The sequence below is a fragment of the Passer montanus genome, unplaced genomic scaffold (assembly GCF_014805655.1).
Source record: "Passer montanus isolate IOZ18808 unplaced genomic scaffold, ASM1480565v1 scaffold62, whole genome shotgun sequence".
Lineage (NCBI taxonomy): Eukaryota > Metazoa > Chordata > Aves > Passeriformes > Passeridae > Passer > Passer montanus.
In genome coordinates this window covers 3864724-3886925 of record NW_024371260.1, presented here as the reverse complement: position 1 = coordinate 3886925, position 22202 = coordinate 3864724, and the positions used below count along the sequence as shown (strand labels likewise).

Genomic DNA, 22202 nt, shown 5'->3' with positions numbered 1-22202 from the left:
ATGGAAAACAGCAACCAAGAATACAAAATAATCAACAAAACCCCCACGCAGCTTCCAAGCCCAGAGGAACAGAACACAACAAACCCCAACACAGAGCAGGTAAAAGGGTGAGGCTGTCACTGCACCAGTGACACCATGCACCACACTTTGATTAAGCCATTGACAAATCTGCTTTAGGGCAGAGAAATTTGGAAACATCAGGCAATCAAACTGTGAAGTCTGTGAAAGAATGTGATTAATGCAAAAATGTGATGAAACTAATGTGCTTGGCTCCAGAATTTCATGGCACACCCTACACTGGAACCAAATCTGATGGCTTCTTGGCGAGCAGTGCCCCTCTGTGTTCCCCAAACACGGTTATCCGTGTCCTCTTTGTTTTCTAGGTCTGATCAGAATACAAAGCTTTTATTGTAGCTACATTTCTAAGGATGTGTTTCCCAGGATATGTACCCATAAAAGGAGACGTGTACATGCATATATACTCTGAATAATTGCGCAGAATTTCACTCTTCCCTCCTGAGACATAAAAGAGCCAAGTGTTATTAAATTTACGGCGAGTTCGTTGTAGTTTTCACATAATTTTCTTGATGCACTGCAGATTTTTTAACAGGCTGCTGCTTCCTTTCCTGTTTAATGCTAAGGTACTTGTCCAGTCTCAGCTATACCAACATCCTGGATTTCTGTCTAAGTTTATCAGCCCCAGGGGCAAATTTTCTCTCCTCCTCTGCCCTTCAGCTTTGTGTGGAAAAGGAATACAGGGGCCTGCAGAGCTCAGGATGCAACAAAGAACTGCAACTCAGATTACCAACACTGTGGTCAGCACAAGGCTGATCTTTCATGGATGGCAGAGACACATCAGGATTCACTCCATGGCTGTGACCTCTAATTACAGGAGGCTGGGCATGACACCAGCATCCAGGCAGGGGCAGGGGGCAGGAACAGAAGCAGACCTGGTATTTGTTGACTCACATTTGGTATTGTGTCTTTTGCAGTTGTTTTTCTCTTGGTTATGGGCCCACTTTATGTTTAATTTTTCTTTCATTGCAAAAAGATGTTCATGTGCACATTGGAATGTGCTCTCCAGGGGAAGACACACAATGTAACTGTGATGCAAAGGAAAATATTATACACCAAGGCAGATGCAGAGGGGTTCAAAGAACTGCCTGTCTGAGGGCAAACTTCCCCATCACTCTGCACACCTTCTCTAAGCAGCCTTCTCTTTAGGCTGCAAAGTTCAAAACTGTAGGAAATGATGCTCAGTTCAACACACTCAGTTCCACTGTAAGCTACAGCACCCCACTGTGACCTGACAATGACCACCAAACAGGGATTCCCTTGGGGGAATCCACCTGCCAGTACCACACAGGCTCTTTGCGAGTGAGCAGGAGCCTACAAACAACCCTAAAACATGTAAGAACGTAGGTACAATTTTCCCCCAGTGTGCAGAGGAGACCTCTTTGGGGACAGTCAGGGCAGCTCTCATGCCATGCATCCCAGAAGTGTTTAATATTGGGAAGAAAGTGTGTGCAGATGCAAGCTGAGTTGGATGGACAAATGACTCCTTCACAGGATGGTTGCTGGCTGTGAGACACACAGGACTCAAAATACACAGCAAAGAAGCAAAACCAGCTGCAGATACTCACACATTGGTTTGAGCTGCCCGATGAGCTCCTCTTTTGTCCACTTTGCCCACTCCTTCTTGTCGGTGTTGATGGAGCACAGGATGGGGCCGCACGGTTTCCCGCAGTCCTCGATGGCCGGCACGTTCAGGTAGTGCACCAACACAATGTCTGGGTTCTGCAGGGACACCAGAGCAAGAGTTATGTTGCTGGGGCCAGCACACTCTGCATCTACTTCCTAATTAAAACTGGGCCAGCAAGCATCATGAGCAGACCCCACATTGTATGGGATTTCCTTGAATCCTTTAAAAGAGGAGTGGCTGACACATGTTTGCACAAGTTTGCACATGGCTTCCCCCATCCTAAGGGCTCTCTGCTTGCAACTCTCCTGCTCCACTGGTATGTTCAGCATGAATCTCCTTTCCAACCCTTGCAACAACAAATACCTGGAATATTCCTATGAACATCACTGACAATGAACACCAGGTAATATGCTTTGGTTTAAAGGACCTTTTGTTAGTTTGAGACAATGCTTCCCTCAGTTCTGGTCCACATCAGTCTTTTTTTGAATACACAGAAAGTTACCTGAGAACATAAGGAACAGCCACACTCTCCATACAGCGACAGAAAGCAGGAGGGAAGAGCCAAGGAGGCTCACAAAGTGTTACAGAGCACCCCAAACACGGGCTCTTTACAGACAAGCCCGTAATTCCTTCTCTTTTGAAGATGTTTGCAAACTGCAGAGGGTTGGGACGAGAAAAGCCCCTTGCAGGACAGCTGCAGGAGGACAGAGCTGCCTGCTCCTGCAGGCTGATCCCACAGCTGATCCCATATCGGATCCCACAGCTGACCCCATATCTGACCCCACAGCTGATCCCATATCTGATCCCACAGCTGACCCCACAGCTGATCCCATATCTGACCCCACAGCTGACCCCACAGCTGATCCCATATCTGATCCCACAGCTGACCCCACAGCTGATCCCACAGCTGACCCCTCAGCTGACCCCACAGCTGATCCCATATCTGATCCCACAGCTGACCTCTCAGCTGACCCCGCTCCCCTCTCCCTTCCCGGGGCTGCAGGGACAGACCCTGCTCTGGTGCCTGCAGTGCTGTCCCACACGTGGAGCAGGAGCTGAGCTCTGTTACCACCCTGTGAGTAAATGAATCATCCTAACAGCAGCAGCAACAACTCCACCAGTTCCCCAACAGCATCCCAGGGAGATTGTTCAATAGATAATAACAAGATTGAGGAGATGATTTCTTTCCCTTAAGTCATTTACTCCTAAGTTCGCAAACTTTAATGACTGCTTTGGAATTATTTATAAAAATAAATAGGATAATGGTGTAATTAAAACTCTAATGTTTCGTTAATGCTGTTAGAGCCCTGTTCCGAGGGGGAGTGGGAACACAACCCATCATCCATTGCACAGGTTGTGCTGATGGGAGCACTTGCTCATGAAACCAGGAGAGAGCTGGAGCAGGGCAGGGACACCTTCACCAAGGAGACCTGAGGAGGGACATTCTGGTGGGCACTGAAGCCCAGCATGCTGGAGCTGCCCCCAGAGCAGCCCAGGGCAGGGGCAGGGTGGCACAGCACTGCTGTGTGTGGGGTGGCCATGATTCTCTCCCTGCACTCAGGGAGCATCCTGCACATCCCCAGGACCAGGGGGGCTGGCCACAGCTCCCAGCTCCTCCAGGCTGGCAGTGGGGAGGCCACTGGTGCCTGTGCACAGCAAGATGAAAAGCAGAGCAGCCCCACAGAGCATCCCCTTGGTGACCAGATACATCCCTCTGTCTGGAGGACAAGCTCAAAAGAGCTTAGGAAAAAATTCCTTAGGTTAGGAAAATATGCAAGCAGGAACTTGCATTTTCCCCCTCGATGGACAGAACTGCAAGCAGGGGATTCTCAGTGAAGATTCTGTGAGAAGGCAGTATCAAATTCTTGCAGCCAGGGCTAAAAGAGCTGTACTGCACAGGAAAGAGGCAGTGCTGGTTTGTCACCAAGCAGGTCAGGATTTTGGGGCCTCCTGGCTTCAGTGCAGCACAAGCAAGTGGCCCTCAGCAGTGGACTGGAACTGGAATTTATACTTTTTGTACATAAAAGCATATAAAACAAGCACAAACCAAGCAGGTTTGTTCCTTATGCCTACATCTAAAAGCTGACCTCAGAATGACAAACTCGTGATGCCAATCTATTTGGTGAACTGAAATGTTTTGACATGAATGAACAGCATACATATGTTTTGGAAAACTCATAATTAGCAGCAAATCACTATTTGTGGTGACCTACCAGGAGAGCAAGAGAGATGTGAAAGACTGAAAGAAAAACTACAAATGTAACTTCCACACAGGAAAGGCATCAGGACAGTGACACAGCAGGGCAGAAGCCCTTCCCCGGGGTGGCAGGGAGTGAGGGGAGCCTGCACTGGGCTGCAGATGGCTCTGGAAATATTCCTGCTAGAAATCTGCCCATTATCCCAGCGCCTGCAGCCTCAGCAGAGTTGCTCTGCTTCTCCAAACCCGAGTGGAAGGTGCTGCTATCTGTCCCTGACCTGGACAAGGCTCCTGGGCTTCTCCTGCCTCCTTGGTGTGGCAGAGGAACTGCCTCCACTGCTGCTGGGGAAAGCAGGAGATGGTGCAGCAAGTGGTTAAACACAACAAGGCGTTGGTTTTGATGAAGAAAAATGCAACTGCAACATCTGTCTGACTCTTGTTTGAAGCTTCATCAGCACTAAGTGGTCAATAAATCAGACTGGCATGGCGTTACATTTCTTCCATGGCTTAGCCATTAATCTAGTGCCAGTTCTCATGAAAAAATGAAGGAGAAAACCTTTGTGATGGTGAAAGTGTACACATTATTCAGAAAGTGATAATGGCACACAATGGTGCTTGCAGCCCTCCATCCCAGTGGCTGCAGTGGCCTGGCAGCCTCCTCTGCTGCCACCACACACCATGGAAATTATCTGACTAAAACAGGGATTGTTTGTTCCACCAGCCTGCTCCACGTGGGGATTTTTCACAGAAACACCAAACTGGAACAGTTCCAGCAGGTCAGGGCTGTGGGCAGCCAGCACAGGGCTGACCAATGCTGGGCTGAAGGAATGGTCAGCTCCTCCAGAGCTCCACGATGGCTCAGCACAGGGGAAACTCTCATTTCAGCAACCACCTTTTGCTTCTCCTTCTTCACTTCCCAGAGTCAGTCCCCTCCAAGGGGAAGTCTCCCTTCTCAGGGAGAATAATCACAAAAACCTTCTGCCTTACCAAAGCATGCTGGTTCGGTTCTTTTCTCCTATTTCTTTTTCTTTTAAAAGCAAAAATCAAAAGCCATTTCTGGCCACCTTCCAGCTGCTCTTCAGTTGCTCAGCCAAGGCAATCAGCTCAAGGCAAAATCTCACTGGCAGGGGCTCCCAAATCACCGATGACCACAGCTGAAGATAATTTTCTTTGGAAAAAATACCTCTGAGCTGAAAGTTTTGCATTTGTACTCCCTGCTGGAAGGATGAAAGAAAGTAAATCATCCCCAGGTGTGAAGAGATCAGTGAATTTAATCTCAGCCAAGGAATTACCCCCAAATGCAGCCACCTGCCCTGGATGGCACTGGACATTTGTGGCAGTTCTGTTGTGTCAAAGCCCCACACATGGTGAAACCAGCCAGTTCCAGCTCTCCACCACAAAGCAGAAGGGTGGGAGGAGGGGAGCATGGCAGCTCCTGTGCCCCACTCCCTCCCTGTTCACCCCCAAAATTAAAACAGTTTTTATTTTTATTTTTTGGCATCTATTCATTCATGAGGTTTACTTTGTATTTCTCGAACAATCTGAAAGGCTGAAAAGGAAATCTCAGCTTTCTGGGAAGATAATTCACATCCATTGCTGTGGGGTGACAGGATTAATATTTGACAGATTATCACCTCCAAAAAAGCTAATATAAAGAGGTCCCATAAAAGCTAATATAAAGAGTTTTCTGTGGTTTTGAGGAGCTACCATTACATGGTGCTTTAGCACCCACAGGTGACTCAGGCACAGGTACTGGGAGTGCCTGTGTATCATCTGTATGTTGTCTAAAAATCAAACCAGTGAATGAAACTATTCCCAGACACATGGATGACAGAATCTTCTACTATTTATAGCAGTGTCTTTCTCAATGTTTATTTTTTCCTGGATTTTCAAAGGTTTGAGAGCAGAATCTGAGATACCTGAAGAAAAAGGCACAAATACATAACACGGACACTGAGGTAATGGAATTTTTTTCAGAGACCAAATGCTAGCTTTGGGCAGATTATTGGTTTGAATCCCAGCAATTTCTTTATCCTTGAACTAATTTCTAATTGAGGTCATGCTATGGAAGGCAACCTGGTGGCTGATGCCTTAGAATATATTAATCTTCCACACTAACTGTGAAAACAAGAAAAAAATAAAAAAATCCACTGCCTTTGAGCACACAACCGACTGCCTTAATTTATCCAGAGCTGGGCATGTTTAATTAGGGAGAACGAGACAATTACCAGAGACACAGCACAGCCCTGGCACCTGAGCTGAGGCACTGGAGCACAGGGAGGAGAGGGGGACCCCAGAGCCAGACACAGCAGCAGTTGTGCTGCAGAGCAGGACTCCTCCTGCTGGAAAATCCCTTCTAGCCAGCACAGCACCAAGAATTAACCTTGTCCCCCGTGGCTCCAGCTGACAAAAGAGCTGCTGGAACTTCTGGCCCTTCAATGGGAAGAGAAGAAGCTTGGAGTCAACCAGGCAGGGAGACATCGGTGCACGTGTGGCTTTAACTGCAGTTAAATCAGCATCCTGACACGCACTCACTCAGGATCTTGTGCCACTTGTCACTGTCCTGCCTGGGTTCAGGAGCTCTGGGTCCCCTCTGGGGTGGTGCCCATCCCCAGCATCCCCACATCCCAGCCATGGCTGGGGTCTCAACATTTATACTCTATGGATACAGTGCTTGTCTCAAAGGTCAGCCAGCCCACAACCCTGACACAGTCATTTTCCCAGTTTTTCAGCACAAATTCTTTTGAGGTTTTTTTCTTTGTTTAAGTTCAAGAATTTCTGAGACAAGAGACTGGCTACAGGACAATACAGCTCCACGTACTGCAGTATTGAAAGGCTTGGAAAGCAAAAAATTGTTTAGAGATGATGAGATTTCCTGCAATTGTTTTAAAGAGAATCAAGATTTCATCTGGCTGTATACTTTATAATGTGCTCCCCAGTTCCTCTTCAACACCTTGGTAAGGGCACAGCACACAGAGCAGGCAGCATTTAAACAGTGTGAGCAGAAAAGAAAGAGAGTCTTAATACAGAACAAATACCAAACACTCACTAATACATCGTCAAATGTGATACATTTGAAGGTGTTTTATATAGAAAGAGCTGCCTCTAAATACTCCTGAGGATCATGTTTACTTAATGTACACTTTGAAAGACACAGAGAAATAACATGCAGTAATTCCTGGCCTCCGAAGTTCCAAAAGAAATTGATTTCTGAGATGTTTTTTATCTATCATAGCAATACCTCCAGTGCTAGTAAAAGGTGTAACAGGAAGATGATGCTACACAACCAGAAACATGCAGCAAAATAAAACAAAAGGCACTTCTCTTCTCACACAGGTATTATTCTTCTGGACAATGGAAATCTCTTTTCATCTGTGTCACCTCTCCCAGCTGGAAGCTTTAACTTACACAGGCAGCTGACAGGGACAAGATAATTCTGCCATGAGCTGGGCCTGCATTTCTTTATCTGGGAACATGCAGGGAGCTTTGCTGCTGACACAGAGGTGCCAGGGATGGAGATGCAGCAGGGAAGTCTCCTGTCCTGCTGTCCCAGAGACCATGGAAGTGGATTCAGGGGAAGGTCTGAGGACACTGGAGCACCTGTGCAGGTACTGCAGGGCATCAATGGCAGAGCATCCCTCAGCACAGCCTGGCTCCCACCCATCTCTGAGAACCACGGTGGGCTCCAGGCTGCCACCCACAGAGCAAGGCTCTTTTTCAAGGCTCTTTTTCAAGGCTCTTTTTCAAACCCATGGTTTTTACTGTCTGTCTGGATTCTGGAAAGACCAGCCTGAGACTTTCATAGCTTTGAGCTGTCGGTCAGAGGCAGCTGATTCAGTTAATAGCCTTCTACAGCTATGCCAGTGCTTGTGTATAAAACACAACCATCATTAAAAACATGTAGAGAAAACTTAGAGAAAGCAACCTGCCCTACTTCAGCTTACTCAGAGATACTCCTCCTTCACACCCCCGCTCAGGAAAAGTGTGGAACAGCAGCAGCAGCTGCCTTTAACCCAGCTGCTGCATGCAGCACCGACTGCCTCTACAGGGAGACAGATTTGCTGTGGAAATCACCAAGGCATCTCCTCCTCCTCCCTGTCACTTGCTCTCTGCAGTTTTACAATTCAGTCTGCAAAAGCCTTGAGGATTTTCAAACAATAGCACTGAGGGCAAAGCAAAGGTTTCTTTGGGTTTGAACTCCTCTGAGATACTCTTCCTGACAAATGAGGCTTATTATACCGCACACATCTCTTGCCATACTGAATATATTCTGCTACTCCAGTTCTCCACCTTTGAGGACTTACTTTGTACAGTGCCTCTGTGTTTTCCTATGTTAAACCTGTATACTGCAACCATTTCCAGAATAGTGGAATTTCTTCTGCAAGCAAAGTGGTGCAGAGAAGAACATCAAAGCTATAAGATATTTCAGTGTCCTATAACTGAATTGTGCTTTTCGTTTTCAAAACATCTCGAAAAATTTCCCAACTGATACAGCCCAATTAATACATCAGGATTACTGGATTTAACAGCAAAACATGGCTATTTATAGAGTAACACAAAGAAAAGGCTCGATTGCCAATAAAGCACCAGTGAGGAACCTCCCAGCCACCAAAACTGCAGATGTGGAGCACAGCTCTGCCCTGCAGCTGCAGGAATACTTTGAAATAATGTTTGGAATCATGCTGCCCATGCACACACGGGCAAAGTCCCAACAAATCACAGACACAAATGTAAATATTGAGGTACTGCAAATGCTGTAACAGTGCTGCTCTCTTTGCAGGCTGCTGCTCTGGAAAAGATTTGCTACTGCATTTGGACTGTTTTTCCCCAGAAGTGTGAGCCAAAGATCCCTCAGCTGACATTTGTGAGGACTCTTTATTTTTTTTTTTTCATTCTGAAGTACAGAATCTCTTCTCCCTCTTTCTGTTTTTATTGCAACCTTTACATGGGAATTCTGTCATTGCATTTCAAACGAGCTCAGGCAGAGCTCAGCTCAGAACACTTCCATCCCCATCACCGGCCAGAAATGCCAGCATTATAAATCATGCCCCAAGTGGCTTCTGCCCTTTCCCAGCTCACCCAAGCCAGAGATACAATAATAGTTGATCTGAAATAAGAAGAAATTTTAATTTCAAAGCTCCACTGACATTCACCAAGTGCTTTCAAAGTTTCTATCAACAGAATGCTTCCAATTCTAGTTGGAATGAAGATTGGTGAAAGTTTTTCTCTCAAGCTGATGGCCTAGTTTACCTCAATAACACTATTATCTGTTAAATATTAATGCACTTCTGTGAATTAAGAGCAGGTCTACGGGCACCTGCAGATGCACCACTTCTTACTTTTTTAATTGGTATTGTTGTAGGTGGACCAAGTAATAGAAAGCTGACATTTCCAAATACCAAACAAGAAAAGCCCAGGAGAATGTACTGAGAGCTCGTGATAAGCTTTCCCTGCAGAGACATGCTGTCCTTCAGCACTGCTCCTAAAGCTTCACCAAGCTCCAAGCTGCTTTTGTACATATAAAAATGATTTTAAAATCGTTTGGAAGAGGATTTCCCCTCACACAGCAGCAGCACCATGGACTAAGGACGTGCCCAAGAGCTGGCCCAACTACACAAGGAGCAGAGCAGCACTTCCCAGGTGCCACAGACCCCCAGCCCCACTCATCCCACCAGGAGGGGAGCTCTGGGCAGTGCTGGAAGGTGATGGCAGCTCCAGCAGCATCCCAGGGGCTGAGCTGTGCTCTCCAGCCCCAGCCCTCTCCCTGCACAGACACAGTGAGGGCCATGGGGCTGCAGGTGCTGGAAAGGAGGCACGTGTGAGCCTGATGCCTGCCTGAAGGAACAGCAGATAAATGCTATTTAATGTTCCATGCAGCCTATACAGTACATGGTAAGCCAACAAGTCCTTTTTATTTTTATTCTTTGCTCTTGCTCTGAGGCCTCTACCATTCATAGCTTCTATAAATTTGTTACTTTTGATATCAGTGACTGGTAATACAATTCCCAGAGGAATAACATCAATAACCTTCAAAACACTTTCATAATGTTGCCTTTGATAGTCTTGCAACACGTTTGTTCCTATGGCAAAACCCTCGTGACACTGCTATACAGCACACAGGTTATTCACTGAAGGTTTTGTCGTGCCTGGATAACCCTTCCAGACATGAGTAACCCCAGTGCCAGGGAATCCAAAGCTCTCCTCCTTCTGGAGTCCAACTTTTCTTTTGCATTGCATATGACAGCTCACAAGTGGAGGATCCAAAAAAAAAAGATGCATAAAAGCTAAGCAACACAGGGCTGTGCCCAGAGGAAGACCAGGGACACCCCAAAGTGCCATATCAAGGACATGCCTCCCTCCATTCTCCCCACAGCTGCTGGCTGTGACTCACTAGCCATGGTGTCCTGAAAGGGATCCACAGCACCAGCTGGGAACTGAGGCAGCACTTTAAACATCAAATCCTAAAGCAAAAAGGGAGTACCAGACTTGAATTTCTTCTGAACTGCAAGGAGATTACTAGACAACCTTCTTTCTTCTTCACTCCCACTCAGCATCCAGTGGGATTAACAAACAGGGATTAGCATCTCAGCACTCCTGCTGCAGACAGCCCAGCTCTCTGGGCATCCTTCACATACATGTGAGACTCCCACGTGGACACCTTGGAATTTTAAAAGGAAATGTGACCCCCAACAGTGCTGCTGTGCGGCTCAGAGGGGCTTCTCTGACCTGCTGATAAGAGTGGAATTATCTCCTTATCAGACCTTTCCAAGGACTCTGACTCCTGTCTGGCCGTGTAGGCATTCAGGTTGCTCTTGGGGAGATCTGACAAATGGGTTTTGTTTCTCTGTTTCACTATGTCAGAGCAAGCACAGGAGCACTCCCAGGGTGCACAAACAGCTCTGGTCAGTGCCAGCATAATTGTGAACTCCAGGGAGGGGCACTCACTCTCTCCTGGCTCCTTTTTGCCCCAAATCAGGTTTTTCTTTCACAAGCTAAAAGCAAAGAATGGTAAATTGGTCAGTGAGCCCATCCTGCCTCAAACTGCCAAGTCAGAGCAAGCGACCTGCCTGCTAAGGGAGATGTTATCAGGGGTGAGCAGAAGTTGCTACAGCCCAGCTACAGCAAAGCAAGCTGCCCTTCAGCCCCATCCATCAGCCTCAGATGCTGCACAGGAGCAGCCTGGCGACCTCCCAGCACAGGACAGTGCCCTGATAACCTCCAAAGCTGTGTCATTTAAGCAGAGAAAGGTGAGCTTTGTTTAGCCCTTGGGCTCAGGCTGAGCTGATGACAGATGCCAACACTTCATCCAATTAGATTTTAAGTAGTGAGCACAAATTTATCAGGAGAGCATTTGGAGATGTGGCACATGAGAGTTATCAATTTCTTTGGTAACTCCATGGCTGCGTCTCTCCTGTAGAGTCTCCCTCATCTTTTTATTTCACAGTATGCCCCAAGAAAAAGAGTGAAATTCTGGCAATGCCTTCTGAAGAATACAACAAATAGCAATGGAGTTGTTGTTAAATGCAGAAATTCCCTTCCCCTTTTTATTTTTTAAATCTACTTGCCAAATGTGACTATGAAGCTCAGATATTTTATACACTAAGTGCTGCTGCCTGTGGCGTACATTCACATCAGCAAGAGAAAAGAACACACAACGCCTATGACACTGCATGCCTTACAAAATACAAAAAGGCAGGAAAGCTTCTGAATTTCAGTAACAGATGCAGACTATTACACACAGCCAGTCGTTGCTCATTTCACCCATCAGCTACTTGACCCAGCTACACACACTGGTATCTTCTGAGACATCCCAAAAAAGCAGCAGTAGTTGGAACATCCAGTGCCAGACATGGGAATATTAAAGTTTAACATGGGCACTTTTAAGTTGGTAAATGCTCAGCAAAGTAAGCACAGATCAAAGGGGTTTCTGAGCTTAGGCATCAATGCATCTCAAGAAGCATCTAAGAGAGAGGTAACATTGAGGAACGAACAGCTTATGACAAGAGTCCTTGAAACCCCAGAAACAGCAATACTCTGCACTATCCAGGCTCAAGAGTGCTCTGTGCATTTTCTAATTTACTGCTTTTTCCTTTTTTTTCTGTCTGCACAGAACATGGAAGAGGAATGGAGGAGACCCTTTTTTGCTGTCCTTCAAACAAAGGACAGACCAGGTTTTGTTCTTCAGCTTGGACCTTCATCAGACAGCATGAGAATTGATCTGAGGGTCTGTTATTAAGTGTGCCACACATGACTGCTGGCAGGGGTGGTTTTGAGCAGAATATTGAGAGTCTTACATGCCCACCCACATTTTGGCCTTTGTATATATCTCACACAAGTTTTCTGCCTTTTATTCCCCCAGCAAAGACTGTTGGAGTCAGAGACCCTGCCCAGGTGCCTCCTGTTTGTTGCTGGGGATGAGTGACTTCCCTCATCCAGCCACAGATTGCTTCTCTCTGATACTGCTGGAATGGAGAGCTGGTGCTCACTCAGCAACAGCATGATTTGAGGTGACTGCAGTTGTGCCTTTGCAAACCACTCAACGATGAAGATTTTCATCTTGGCACAGACACAGGAGCTGCAGCTGCCTTCTCCCCTTCATCAGGAACATTTCTATTGCCATCAGAGGCATTTCCGTCACCTGCCACAGCTGCAGAGGAAACATCAGCTACAGCAGGAATCCAAGCACCAGGATTCCCCACGTTATTCCTCCTCACTCTCACAAGGACACAGAAGTGCAGGTGCTCTGTGCAGGGCTGGACACTCTCACTGTGTGTGCCAGGAGCAGCAGTGCCCACTGCCCCTGTGGAGTGGCTCCAGCACTGCCATCCTTCCTCCAGCACTGCTCAGAGCCAGAGATGGAGCAGGGAGCAGCCAGGGGGATTCTGTTCTCATCACACAGGCAACAGCTGATGATGCTGTTCCCAAACCCTGGCACTGAACAGCACTGCCCATCCCAGGGCGCTGAGATGCTGTGAAAGCACAAGGGAGAGCACGTCCTGCTGGACCCCTGAGGAACAGGTACCTCACATGCTCTGTGCTGCCTGCCTGCCACACCAGGGAGCACTGAGGAACCTGTAAAGGAATGTGTAATGAGATAACAGGCAGCAAAACCAGCGTGGGTGAACACGGGGATTCCCTGCAGAGCCTCCTTTTAACTCTGTGCTGGGAAAACACTCTCTGAGGAATGCAGCATCCCCCTCTTTAGGCAGAAACACCCTGCCAGAGGAGATCCTCCATCACCACTATTTGGAATGCTCTCTTCTCCAGGTTTCCTGATGTTTTGGTGTTATGTCAGAAATGTTTCAGCTGGCTCAGTACTTCAAGAACCTGGAAAACATCACAAAAATCTTTCATCCCAACTTGCACACACCATTTGGAAATGACTGGAGCAACCATCATGCCTGTTTGCTGAAAACCAAAGCCCATCCCGGCCACACCAGAAGCTGCAGCAGCACAGGTGAAATGCCCAAACTGCAGCTTGGTTGATGTGGGGATGGTAACAACAGCAGAGCCCAGAGCTTGGAGGCATGTTCCCAGCAACAGAGCAAACTCCCCACAATGTTCACTGTGTCCTCAAGTCATTCTGTTTTATAGATAGAGACACAAGGAAAAAATGAAATCTAAAAAGCATTGTCAACTTGAATGATTTTTCAGGTTCTTGTCACTAAACAACCATCATCCCTCAGAGCATACGAAAAGCAATAAACCCAATAGAGCTAATAAAGGAAAACTGTGTGGAGCTTGACAGATCTGGCTGTCCCTGGCATGTGACAGCCAATTTTCCAAGCAGGCAAATTGAAGTTGCAGCAAACTTGTCCACAGGATAAGTGAGACCCTGACAAAAACAGCACCGAGTCCTGTTTTTTAACACTGTTAAGTTCTGCTAAAAAAAGGTCCATTTTGAAAGAACATTCAAAAGGTTCTGCAAAATACATTTGTGGCCAATATAAAAACAGGCCAGTAATTGCTGTTTATCATCTCACCTCTGCTGAGCATCAGCACAGAGCCAGTGTCTGTTACACACATGAAGGGACACACCTCACCCTGATAACACTGCTTGTCTCTCTGGCTGTGCCAGCCCAGCCAACCCCTTACCTGTGCTTCTCTGAATGCTGAAACCCACCAGAAACTCTCATTTCCTCTAAAAGCTGGAATTCCTCAGGCTGTGTGGCAAGCCTGCACAGAAAGGTTTGCAGGGAGAGTCTGTGACCAAACCAAGACCTAATTTACCCCAGAACCCATTAACATTTCCTTGTGTACTCACTGAATGAAGATGCTTTTGAAGCCACTTATTTACCAATAAATTACAATGGTCTGAAATCATTAGCAACAAAGTAAATTGTTTTAATTGATCTGAACTTTTTTTGCAATGTGGGAACTTCCTTCCTGTATAATTGTACTTTCTAAAAGACTGAAACAGCAAATGAAAGCTCTCTTGGAGCTTTGTGCCTGTAAAGTGCTCTCTATTCTGAAAAGCTGAAATTATAGAAAATAAGAAATCAACAACTCTTCAATTTTTGGAACCTTGAACCTGCCTCATGGACTTGATAAGGGATCAAGGATTTTTTTATATGGAGGGACACACCACAGGCCACACACAGACAGCTCTTGCTGCACTGTCCAAAATCAGTGTTACAGAAACACAGAATATTCAAGGACATTATTATTTTTTTTTTTAGGGATCAGAGACGATGAAGACTATGCAGAGTTAAAAAACAACTGCAGCTCATTTGATGTAACTTCAGGCAAATGCAAAGGGGCAGGGGTCCTGTTAAAAAAGACTCAGGCCCTGAGTAATGGCAGCCTCTGCAAACAGAAGCAAAGCTGCAATCCAAAACAAACACGGTGCACTGCCATCAGGTATAAATACATTTCTATTCAAATTGGTTGGGGGCGTTCAGAGGAAATATTCAATTTATAAGTAGAATATAAACGACATCTTTCAAAATCCGAGTTTTCAGCACAGATTAGCTCTCCATCCCCATTGCTGCTGAGAGGGCTAATCACCAGCCTGAATCAGTTCTTCAGCTGAACCTGACACTGGAAATAACATATAATTATACTGATTAATTCTGCTGAAAACATACATTGTTTTGCTATAGAATGTAAACATAATAAGGTGAAAGTGTGTTACAAATAGAAAAAGCTGCACTGTTCAGAAAAACCTGCTCAGGTGCTACAGGCAGTGGAGTGACTTCATTTATTAAAAGAGCAGCACTGATTCCCACAGCTGCCTCCTGACTTCTGAGGGGGGAAAAAAAAGGCAGGAGAAACCTGGTGGATATATGACCCAGGAGTATAGCTGCAGCCTACTAAAGGCATCCAATTATTTATATATACATCGGAATAAAATTAAATGGAACAATAAAAAAGAGCTGTTTCTAACAGCAGCAGTCCTGCACACTGAAGGGCCTGATGTGGCCAAAGGACCCTGGGTTCAAACAGGGGCTGGCACAGAGGGAGCTCAAGGAGGGAAACAGAAGGAACTCAGTCCCCTGGGACTGAGGCACTAACAGCCAATAGAAGAAATATAAAATGGCCCACAAAACAAGGGAAAAAAACCCTAAAATTAGGAATTCCTCCTTGTACAGAATTACAGCAACAAAGCCTGGTAATTTTGCAGAAAACACCAGCATTAAGACAGAGCACTTAAAAGCAAGAGACATGCTTTCCTCCTTAGCTGCATCTTGCTGTGCAATGATCTGAGAAGCCACTGAAAGAAAATTGCTTGAATTTCCATTTCAGAGCTGCACTTAACCAAATACTATCTGTCTTCAGACATATTGGCAAGGAAAAGTAGCAAATTACTTGTTTTTCCTGTAGCACCTAAAATCCCACCAGCCACAGTGTCAGTCCCTTGTCACCCACCACCTCCAGTGCCACCACACTGCTGTGACCCCTCTCCCTGTGTGCTGCTTGCTCAGATTGTTGGTGTTACTTTAACTGATTCACCATATTTTTATTTAATTTATTTATAAACCCCCACCTACAGCAAAGCACCCACATCCCACAGCACAGCAGCATGAGTTGCATGGACTCAGCATTTCCAGGACCCTTTTGCAGCATGGAAAATCATGATCCCATGAGCCAGCCTTGCCCTGGGATGGGGCAGCCCCCAGTGCCTGGCTCCTGCAGAGCAGCAGGCAGCTCCTGGAGAGGGGCACCCAGGCTCTGCCTGATGATAAACGGAAGGGAGAGGCAAACACAAAGCTGCAGCTGAGTAAGGAACATTAAGTCTGACACGGGGAAGCTGTGATGCATTACTCAGCCTGATAAGTTTAATGTATAATTTAGAAAGATATCACCAAAATGGAAAAGAGAAGCTGTTAAGCAGCTCTGAAGGGTATTGGGCTCAGGCATCACACGCAGTTAGTGTTCACAGGAAGCTGCCTGCCCCATGGCACAGAACAACCCCTTGCCCAATAACTTGATTTAGATGTGTCTCAGCACTGAAGCACTTCAGAAAGAACTCGTTCCTTTCCATAGGCCTGATTTAGGCTTTTCACTGAGTATTAGGTATTGCCTCCCTGCTGGATAAGCAAAAGTCATCAGATGGGAAAGCCCTTCTCCAACTGCTGCTCAGAGTAATAGGCTCAATCAGGCAATTTGAACCCTTTGACACCTTGAAAGTCACTAATAATCCCAAATTACATTAAAAATACCTTAGAGAATGCATCAGCAGAAATAAATTTAAAAAAAACCAAAACCAGAAAACATTGCTCACATAACACATCAGTTATGATTTTTGTTTAGGAGTATAAATGACAGCCACCTTGCAACAGTCCTTCGAAGAAGTACTTATCTGGGGGGAAAAAGAGCTTTGCTGGGGGTCTTAGGGACTCTTCTGCCCTTTTGGTTCACCAGGACATGCAGAGGAGGAATGCTGCAGCTGCTTGTTGAGAAGGCTGTAGGCTGGTGAATGACAGCTCAGCACCTGCCTGACAGGGGAGGCATTGACAAGGAAAGGTTTAAGGATTTATTTGCCCTAAGTGTCCCCTGGAGCCCACATTTCAGAATTAATGACTTCTGATACTGCTCATGTGATCACCAGAGGGCCTATGAAAATATTTTGATGATGAGGGATGCCATTTGTTAACAGGATGAATCTGAAGAGCAGAGGGAGGACAGCCCAGCACAGAGCAGACCCTGCCACTGTGACACCAAGGATGGGACAGGGCAGGGGTCCCACCCCACACAGGCCCACAGCAGCACCTGCTCCAGCCCAGCACCTCTGTCTGCTCAGCACCACTGGCAGCATTCCAGCACTGCTGATGAATCTTCAGCTGCTGACTTGAATTATCCCTGCACAGCTCACTGCAGGGAGCTCAGTCAGCTCTCCGTGGATGCCCCAGCCCCACACAGAAACCCATCACCCTAACTGGGGAGGACTGCAGGCTGTGCTGGGAGCACAGTGCCTGCCCTTCAGTGCAAACCCACTCTGCCCCACCAGGATGCTCCTCCACACATCCACGTCAAGGCTGCCAGATCCCTGACAGGTGAAGCTGAAGCAAGGCAGAAATGATGGGTGGCAGCAGGTTAGACCTGAGCCAGGAAGGAAATTCATCTACAGAGCCCAAGCAGCACTGTGGCACAGGAGGGAAGAAGGTCACACAGCAGGACACTGACAAAAAGCTGTGAAGGGCCCCAGAAGTGCAGGCAGTCCCTGAAAGGTCCGAGATTTGATGTCCCTTCTGGCAGTCCCCCTAACAAGGCTGCTTGTTATTTCCCTGGATTCTCTCACCATCCACACATTTGCATTCCATTTTTGAGTTTACCACACTCGAGAAGGGAATGGCATCTTGCAGCAGTGCCACTATATTTCCTTTCCTTAAATCAGATTTAACTTGTGCTGCTCTTTAGCAAAATTCATTGTCCTTTTATTCAGTACTAGCAGATAAAAAGGACAGAACTGTCTTATCTACAATTTTGGGAACAATTCCTCATCTGACACGGTATTTGTACAACACTGCCATTTGTCTTTTCCTAGTCTGTTAATGTTGACCTTTTCTGTTTCCTTTAAACAGGATCTTTCCAGAAGTGATCTCTCCCCATCCAGCCCCTGTTGAACAGGACCATCCAGCACCACCTGCAGTGTCTTGGACGGGGCTGTGACACAGGCTTAGGTTGCACTTGGTTTTATCCAATCCCTCTGTTCTTTATTTTTATATCAACTTTTTGCTCTTGGCTTCAATTCCATATTAAGAGAAACACTGACAAGCCATGACTCCCTCTAATGACATCCTACCACCCCCCAAGTGCCTGCAGGACTCAGAAACAGCTTTCCTATTTTGTCCCTGTTTCCCAGCTCCATTAAAAATATACATTATAAAAGGCTTTGATTCTTGCTGGCTCATTATCCAGAGCACCCTGTGCTCCAGCAGCTGTCTGACCAATCCCAGTGCCATTCCCATCCCAGTGGCATGGCTTTTCTGGCTTCCCACTCCCAACAAAGGGGGAGATGCTTTCAGGACACATCGTCACTGCAACTGCTCCAGGAATTGCTTTATCACACATATATTTTAAACTCTTGACAACGCTCACACAGAGATAAGGGAAAAGGAACTTGGGCCACAATTTTATAACATTTTCCCTATTTCTAGTGGTTTATCTCCAGAAAATATCAGTGTGTCTCCCAAATCCTTACAAATCAGTGCAGCTGGCAATATCAGCCTCTCCGACCTCAGTCAGTGCTGCCTGCAATGATTCACTCAGAATAATCAGCTCAGAAAGGGAGCCCTTGTTTCAAAAGCCTCTGCCTCAAGCACTCCAACCACCAGGCACCCAGCTCTGCAGTGAGACCAGAATTTCTTGGATTGATGTGCTGCTGTTTCCTCAAAGCAACAAATGTACCTGCACCTGCCACACGACCTTTGACGTGCAGAACAGCAGAGTGGGATCCTGGATTTCCTTCCTTTCAGAGGTCACAGTGTGGGGGGAATGAAGGTGTGATGGGTGTCACACCACTGCACCAGCCACGGGCCACCAAGCACCTGGAAGGAAGGTGCTGGTGGCTGCTCCAAGAAGCTGTCACAGACCAAAGGCAAGGCAGACCATGCAACACATGAAAAAGGGGCCTGGGACAGGGAGATACCAAGCACACGGGCAATCCCAGCCAAATCATTTAAAAGCACACAGTTGGATCCTGTGATTCTGTACACAGCGGGGAGCAACTGGCCCCTGGCCACCCAGACATCCTGCAGCTGAGCAGGACCAGCACCTGGTGATGTGTATAATCCCTGGCATGCTGTGAATGCCTGTCCTCCCTCTGGATATGGAGGAACTAATCCTTGGGAGGGCTTGGTGCAGCTCTGCAAGGAGCTGGTTTACTCTGCATGGAGCAGGACCAGCAGTGCTCAGAGCCAGAGCAGTCTGAGGCTGCACTTTGGTGGGGTTTTTTTTTAACAAGCACAGACTGTGCCCACAAAATCTGACATAATTTGAGTTCAGAGATGCAATAAAAAATAGCACTCCCTTCCCAGAGCTTTTAGACTCAAAAATCTCATCAAAAAGAAATGCAGGTCTATAAATTATGCAGCCCTACCCTGCCTATCACATTCAGCTGATGCGTAGAGTCTCCTCACTTTCTCAGTGGGTTTGAATTACAAGAGTTAGTAAAAGTGCTGAGGTCTCCTGCCTCAGGCTGTGGGAGGGCAGCCCTGTGCTGGGCTGCTGCCTGAGCTGCTGAATAATCTCCCAGCCAAAGACAACGATTGCTTTTGCTGCAAAGGCTCCTGAACAGAAGGTTATCTGGCTCAGAGGGGGCAACCACACTCGGGCAGGAATATCCCAGCCAAAGCATCCTCCTCACACTGGACAGCAGCTCTCCCTGAAGGACACTGGCCCCAGAAGCACAGCAGGGAACACCTGTGCCAGTGCTGGGCACTGCCTGTGCTACCTGTGCTCACACACAAGCAGAGCAGTGCAGCACTTTTCACCATAGTCAGATCTTGGCACAGCATACCATGAAAGACTTTCAGCATTGCCAGTGTGCTGAATTTAGCAGAGAAGGGAGCTGGGGAGATGGGATTCCTACAGACAAAAATAGAAAGTTTTAAAGCTGCAGCAAAGAGAAAGACTGCTGGAACATGGAGTCCTCTAGCAGCATCCAGCCAAGCAGCAAGAACCAAAAGGAAACCTATAAATAATATAGAGCAGATCTGCTCTGATCCACTAACCTACTTCAGGACAGGTTTACAGTGAAGAATAAAAAGAATTTAAGCTTGATTGTGGCGATTTAGAACATGTACAGTGTTGATGTATATTCCTTGCCCTGGTTTCTCAGCTGGAATTAAACCAGATCACTAACTCCATGCACAGGGAAAGCAGTCTGTGTTCTCTGGCTCTGTTTTTGGAGAGGAGAGGGGAGGGAGTGCCTTGCACTCCAGCTCAGTGTGCTGTGTGGCTGCTGCTGAGCTCTGCTGGTGGCCTGGAGCTGTGCCCTTGGGGCAGGCAAGAGATGCTGTGACAAAAACACAGCAGGATTAGAGCACCCTCCTGGGAAAGGAAAGCAAACACATGGATGTCACCATTTATCAGAGCTGTCCTGGGACATGCAGCATGTGCAATACTTGTGTACTGACAGACACAACATCACAGAACAGGGTGGCTCATTGCCACTGTGGAATGTTTGTTGATGGTGGGTGAATGGAGGCACTGAAAGTGAGCCCAGCTTTCCTACAGGGTGCATGGCAAGACTGTCAGCAAACCCAGGGAACAGTCTTAACTTTACTTAATTAATGGTAAGTAGTAATGTCCTTGCTTTATGTCTAGATTGAATACAGCAAAATGGTGACATGTAACTTCACAGGTATGGCTGGATGCCTCAGCCAAGAAATTCATGGCATGGGACCCCTCAGTCTTGTGTTAGAAACTCCTGCCCTGAGCATCTGAATGAGGTGCTGGATGCCATTTCATCACTGGTGTTCTTCAAACACCTCCTGGTCCAGGCCCTGCTGAGCCTCTCTGTCTCCTTTTTCCATTCATCAGCACCATCTTAATTTCAAGCACACTCCCCAAGACAGACAGAGCCATAAAAAGCCTCCTGCCTCATGGTCTCTGCCCTCTGGGAGCACACTGGCACAGGCAGGGCAGGCAGCCCTGCTGCTCTGATGGGTGTGTGTGCTGTGCTTTGCCCAGGTGGGTTTCAGCAGTGCCTTCCACGTGCGAGGAACATCCACCCAGAGCAGGGCTGGAGCCTGCATGCACACCTACCCCACCAGGAAACCTCAGCATGACTGGCACTTGCACAAACTTTAAAGAGTATTAATTACTGTTACTTTCCTGAAAACGCTTTGAAAAATAATTGTGAACATGATTTGGGCTTAATGAGCAAATGTGTTTGTGCTTTTGACATAGGCACAGCTTAGACAGGTGGATAGATAGCCTGTAATCTGCTAATTTATTATTGCAGACTCTACTGATGTTCTTAGCATCTTCCTATTTCCCATCTATTTCCATTTCCTTTTGACCTGAAGGAGATCATCCTATTTTGCAAGTGTATGTTCCTATTTTGCCAATCTTTTACAGAATTCACAGAATGACCAGGTTGGAAGAAACCTTCAACATCATCAAACCCATGCCCCAACACCTCACCTAAACCCTGGCCCCCAGTGCCACATCCAGGCTGTGTTAAACACACCCAGGGATGGTGACTGCAGCACCTCCCCGGGCAGCCATTCCAGAACTTTATCACTCTTTCTGTAAAAAACTTTTCCCTAATATCCAGCCTGTATTTCCCTTGGTGGAACTTGAGGCTGTGTCCTCTGGTTCTGTCAGTTCCTGGAGACAGAGCCCAGCCTCAGCTGAGCACAGGCACCTTTCAGGAGCTGTGCACAGTGATGAGGGCACCCCTGAGTCTCCTTTTCTCCAGGCTGAGCACCCCCAGCTCCCTCAGGTGCTCCTCACAGGGTTTGTGTTCCCAGCCCCTCTCCAGCCTCGTTGCTCCCTCTGGACACGTTCCAGGTCTCCATGTCCTTCCCAAACTGAGGGGCCAGGACTGGACTCAGCTCTCAAGGTGTGCCCTCGGCAGTGTGAGCACAGGGAAGCACGACCTCCCCGCTGCTGCTGGCCACACCACTCCTGACAGAGTGGAAGCAGACCCCATGTTTGGGTGGGGGGTGCCTGTCAGTGCCACCAGAGCAGCTCTCACAGTGCCAGTGCCTGCTGGCCCATGAGGGGTGACACCCAGCTCCTCTCAGAACCTTTGGTGGTTCCCAATGCAGCAAATCAACCCTGGGACTTCCACTGCTCCAACCAGCCAAGAGACAGCCAGCAGGCAAAGGACCAGGAGCTGCTCTGCCCCAC

The 22202-nt window shown here is 47.2% G+C and overlaps 1 protein-coding gene across 5 annotated transcripts in view; it reads right to left on the bottom strand.

Annotated features, from left to right (window-relative positions):
* Positions 1–22202, bottom strand: part of CAMTA1 (calmodulin binding transcription activator 1) — a 237312-nt gene that overhangs the window by 53788 nt on the left and 161322 nt on the right. For all 5 annotated transcript variants that reach the window (XM_039727754.1, XM_039727758.1, XM_039727756.1 and 2 more), the window contains one exon: positions 1644–1797. In XM_039727754.1, coding sequence (XP_039583688.1) covers positions 1644–1797 — 154 coding nt within the window. The remainder of the gene's footprint in view (positions 1–1643; positions 1798–22202) is intronic.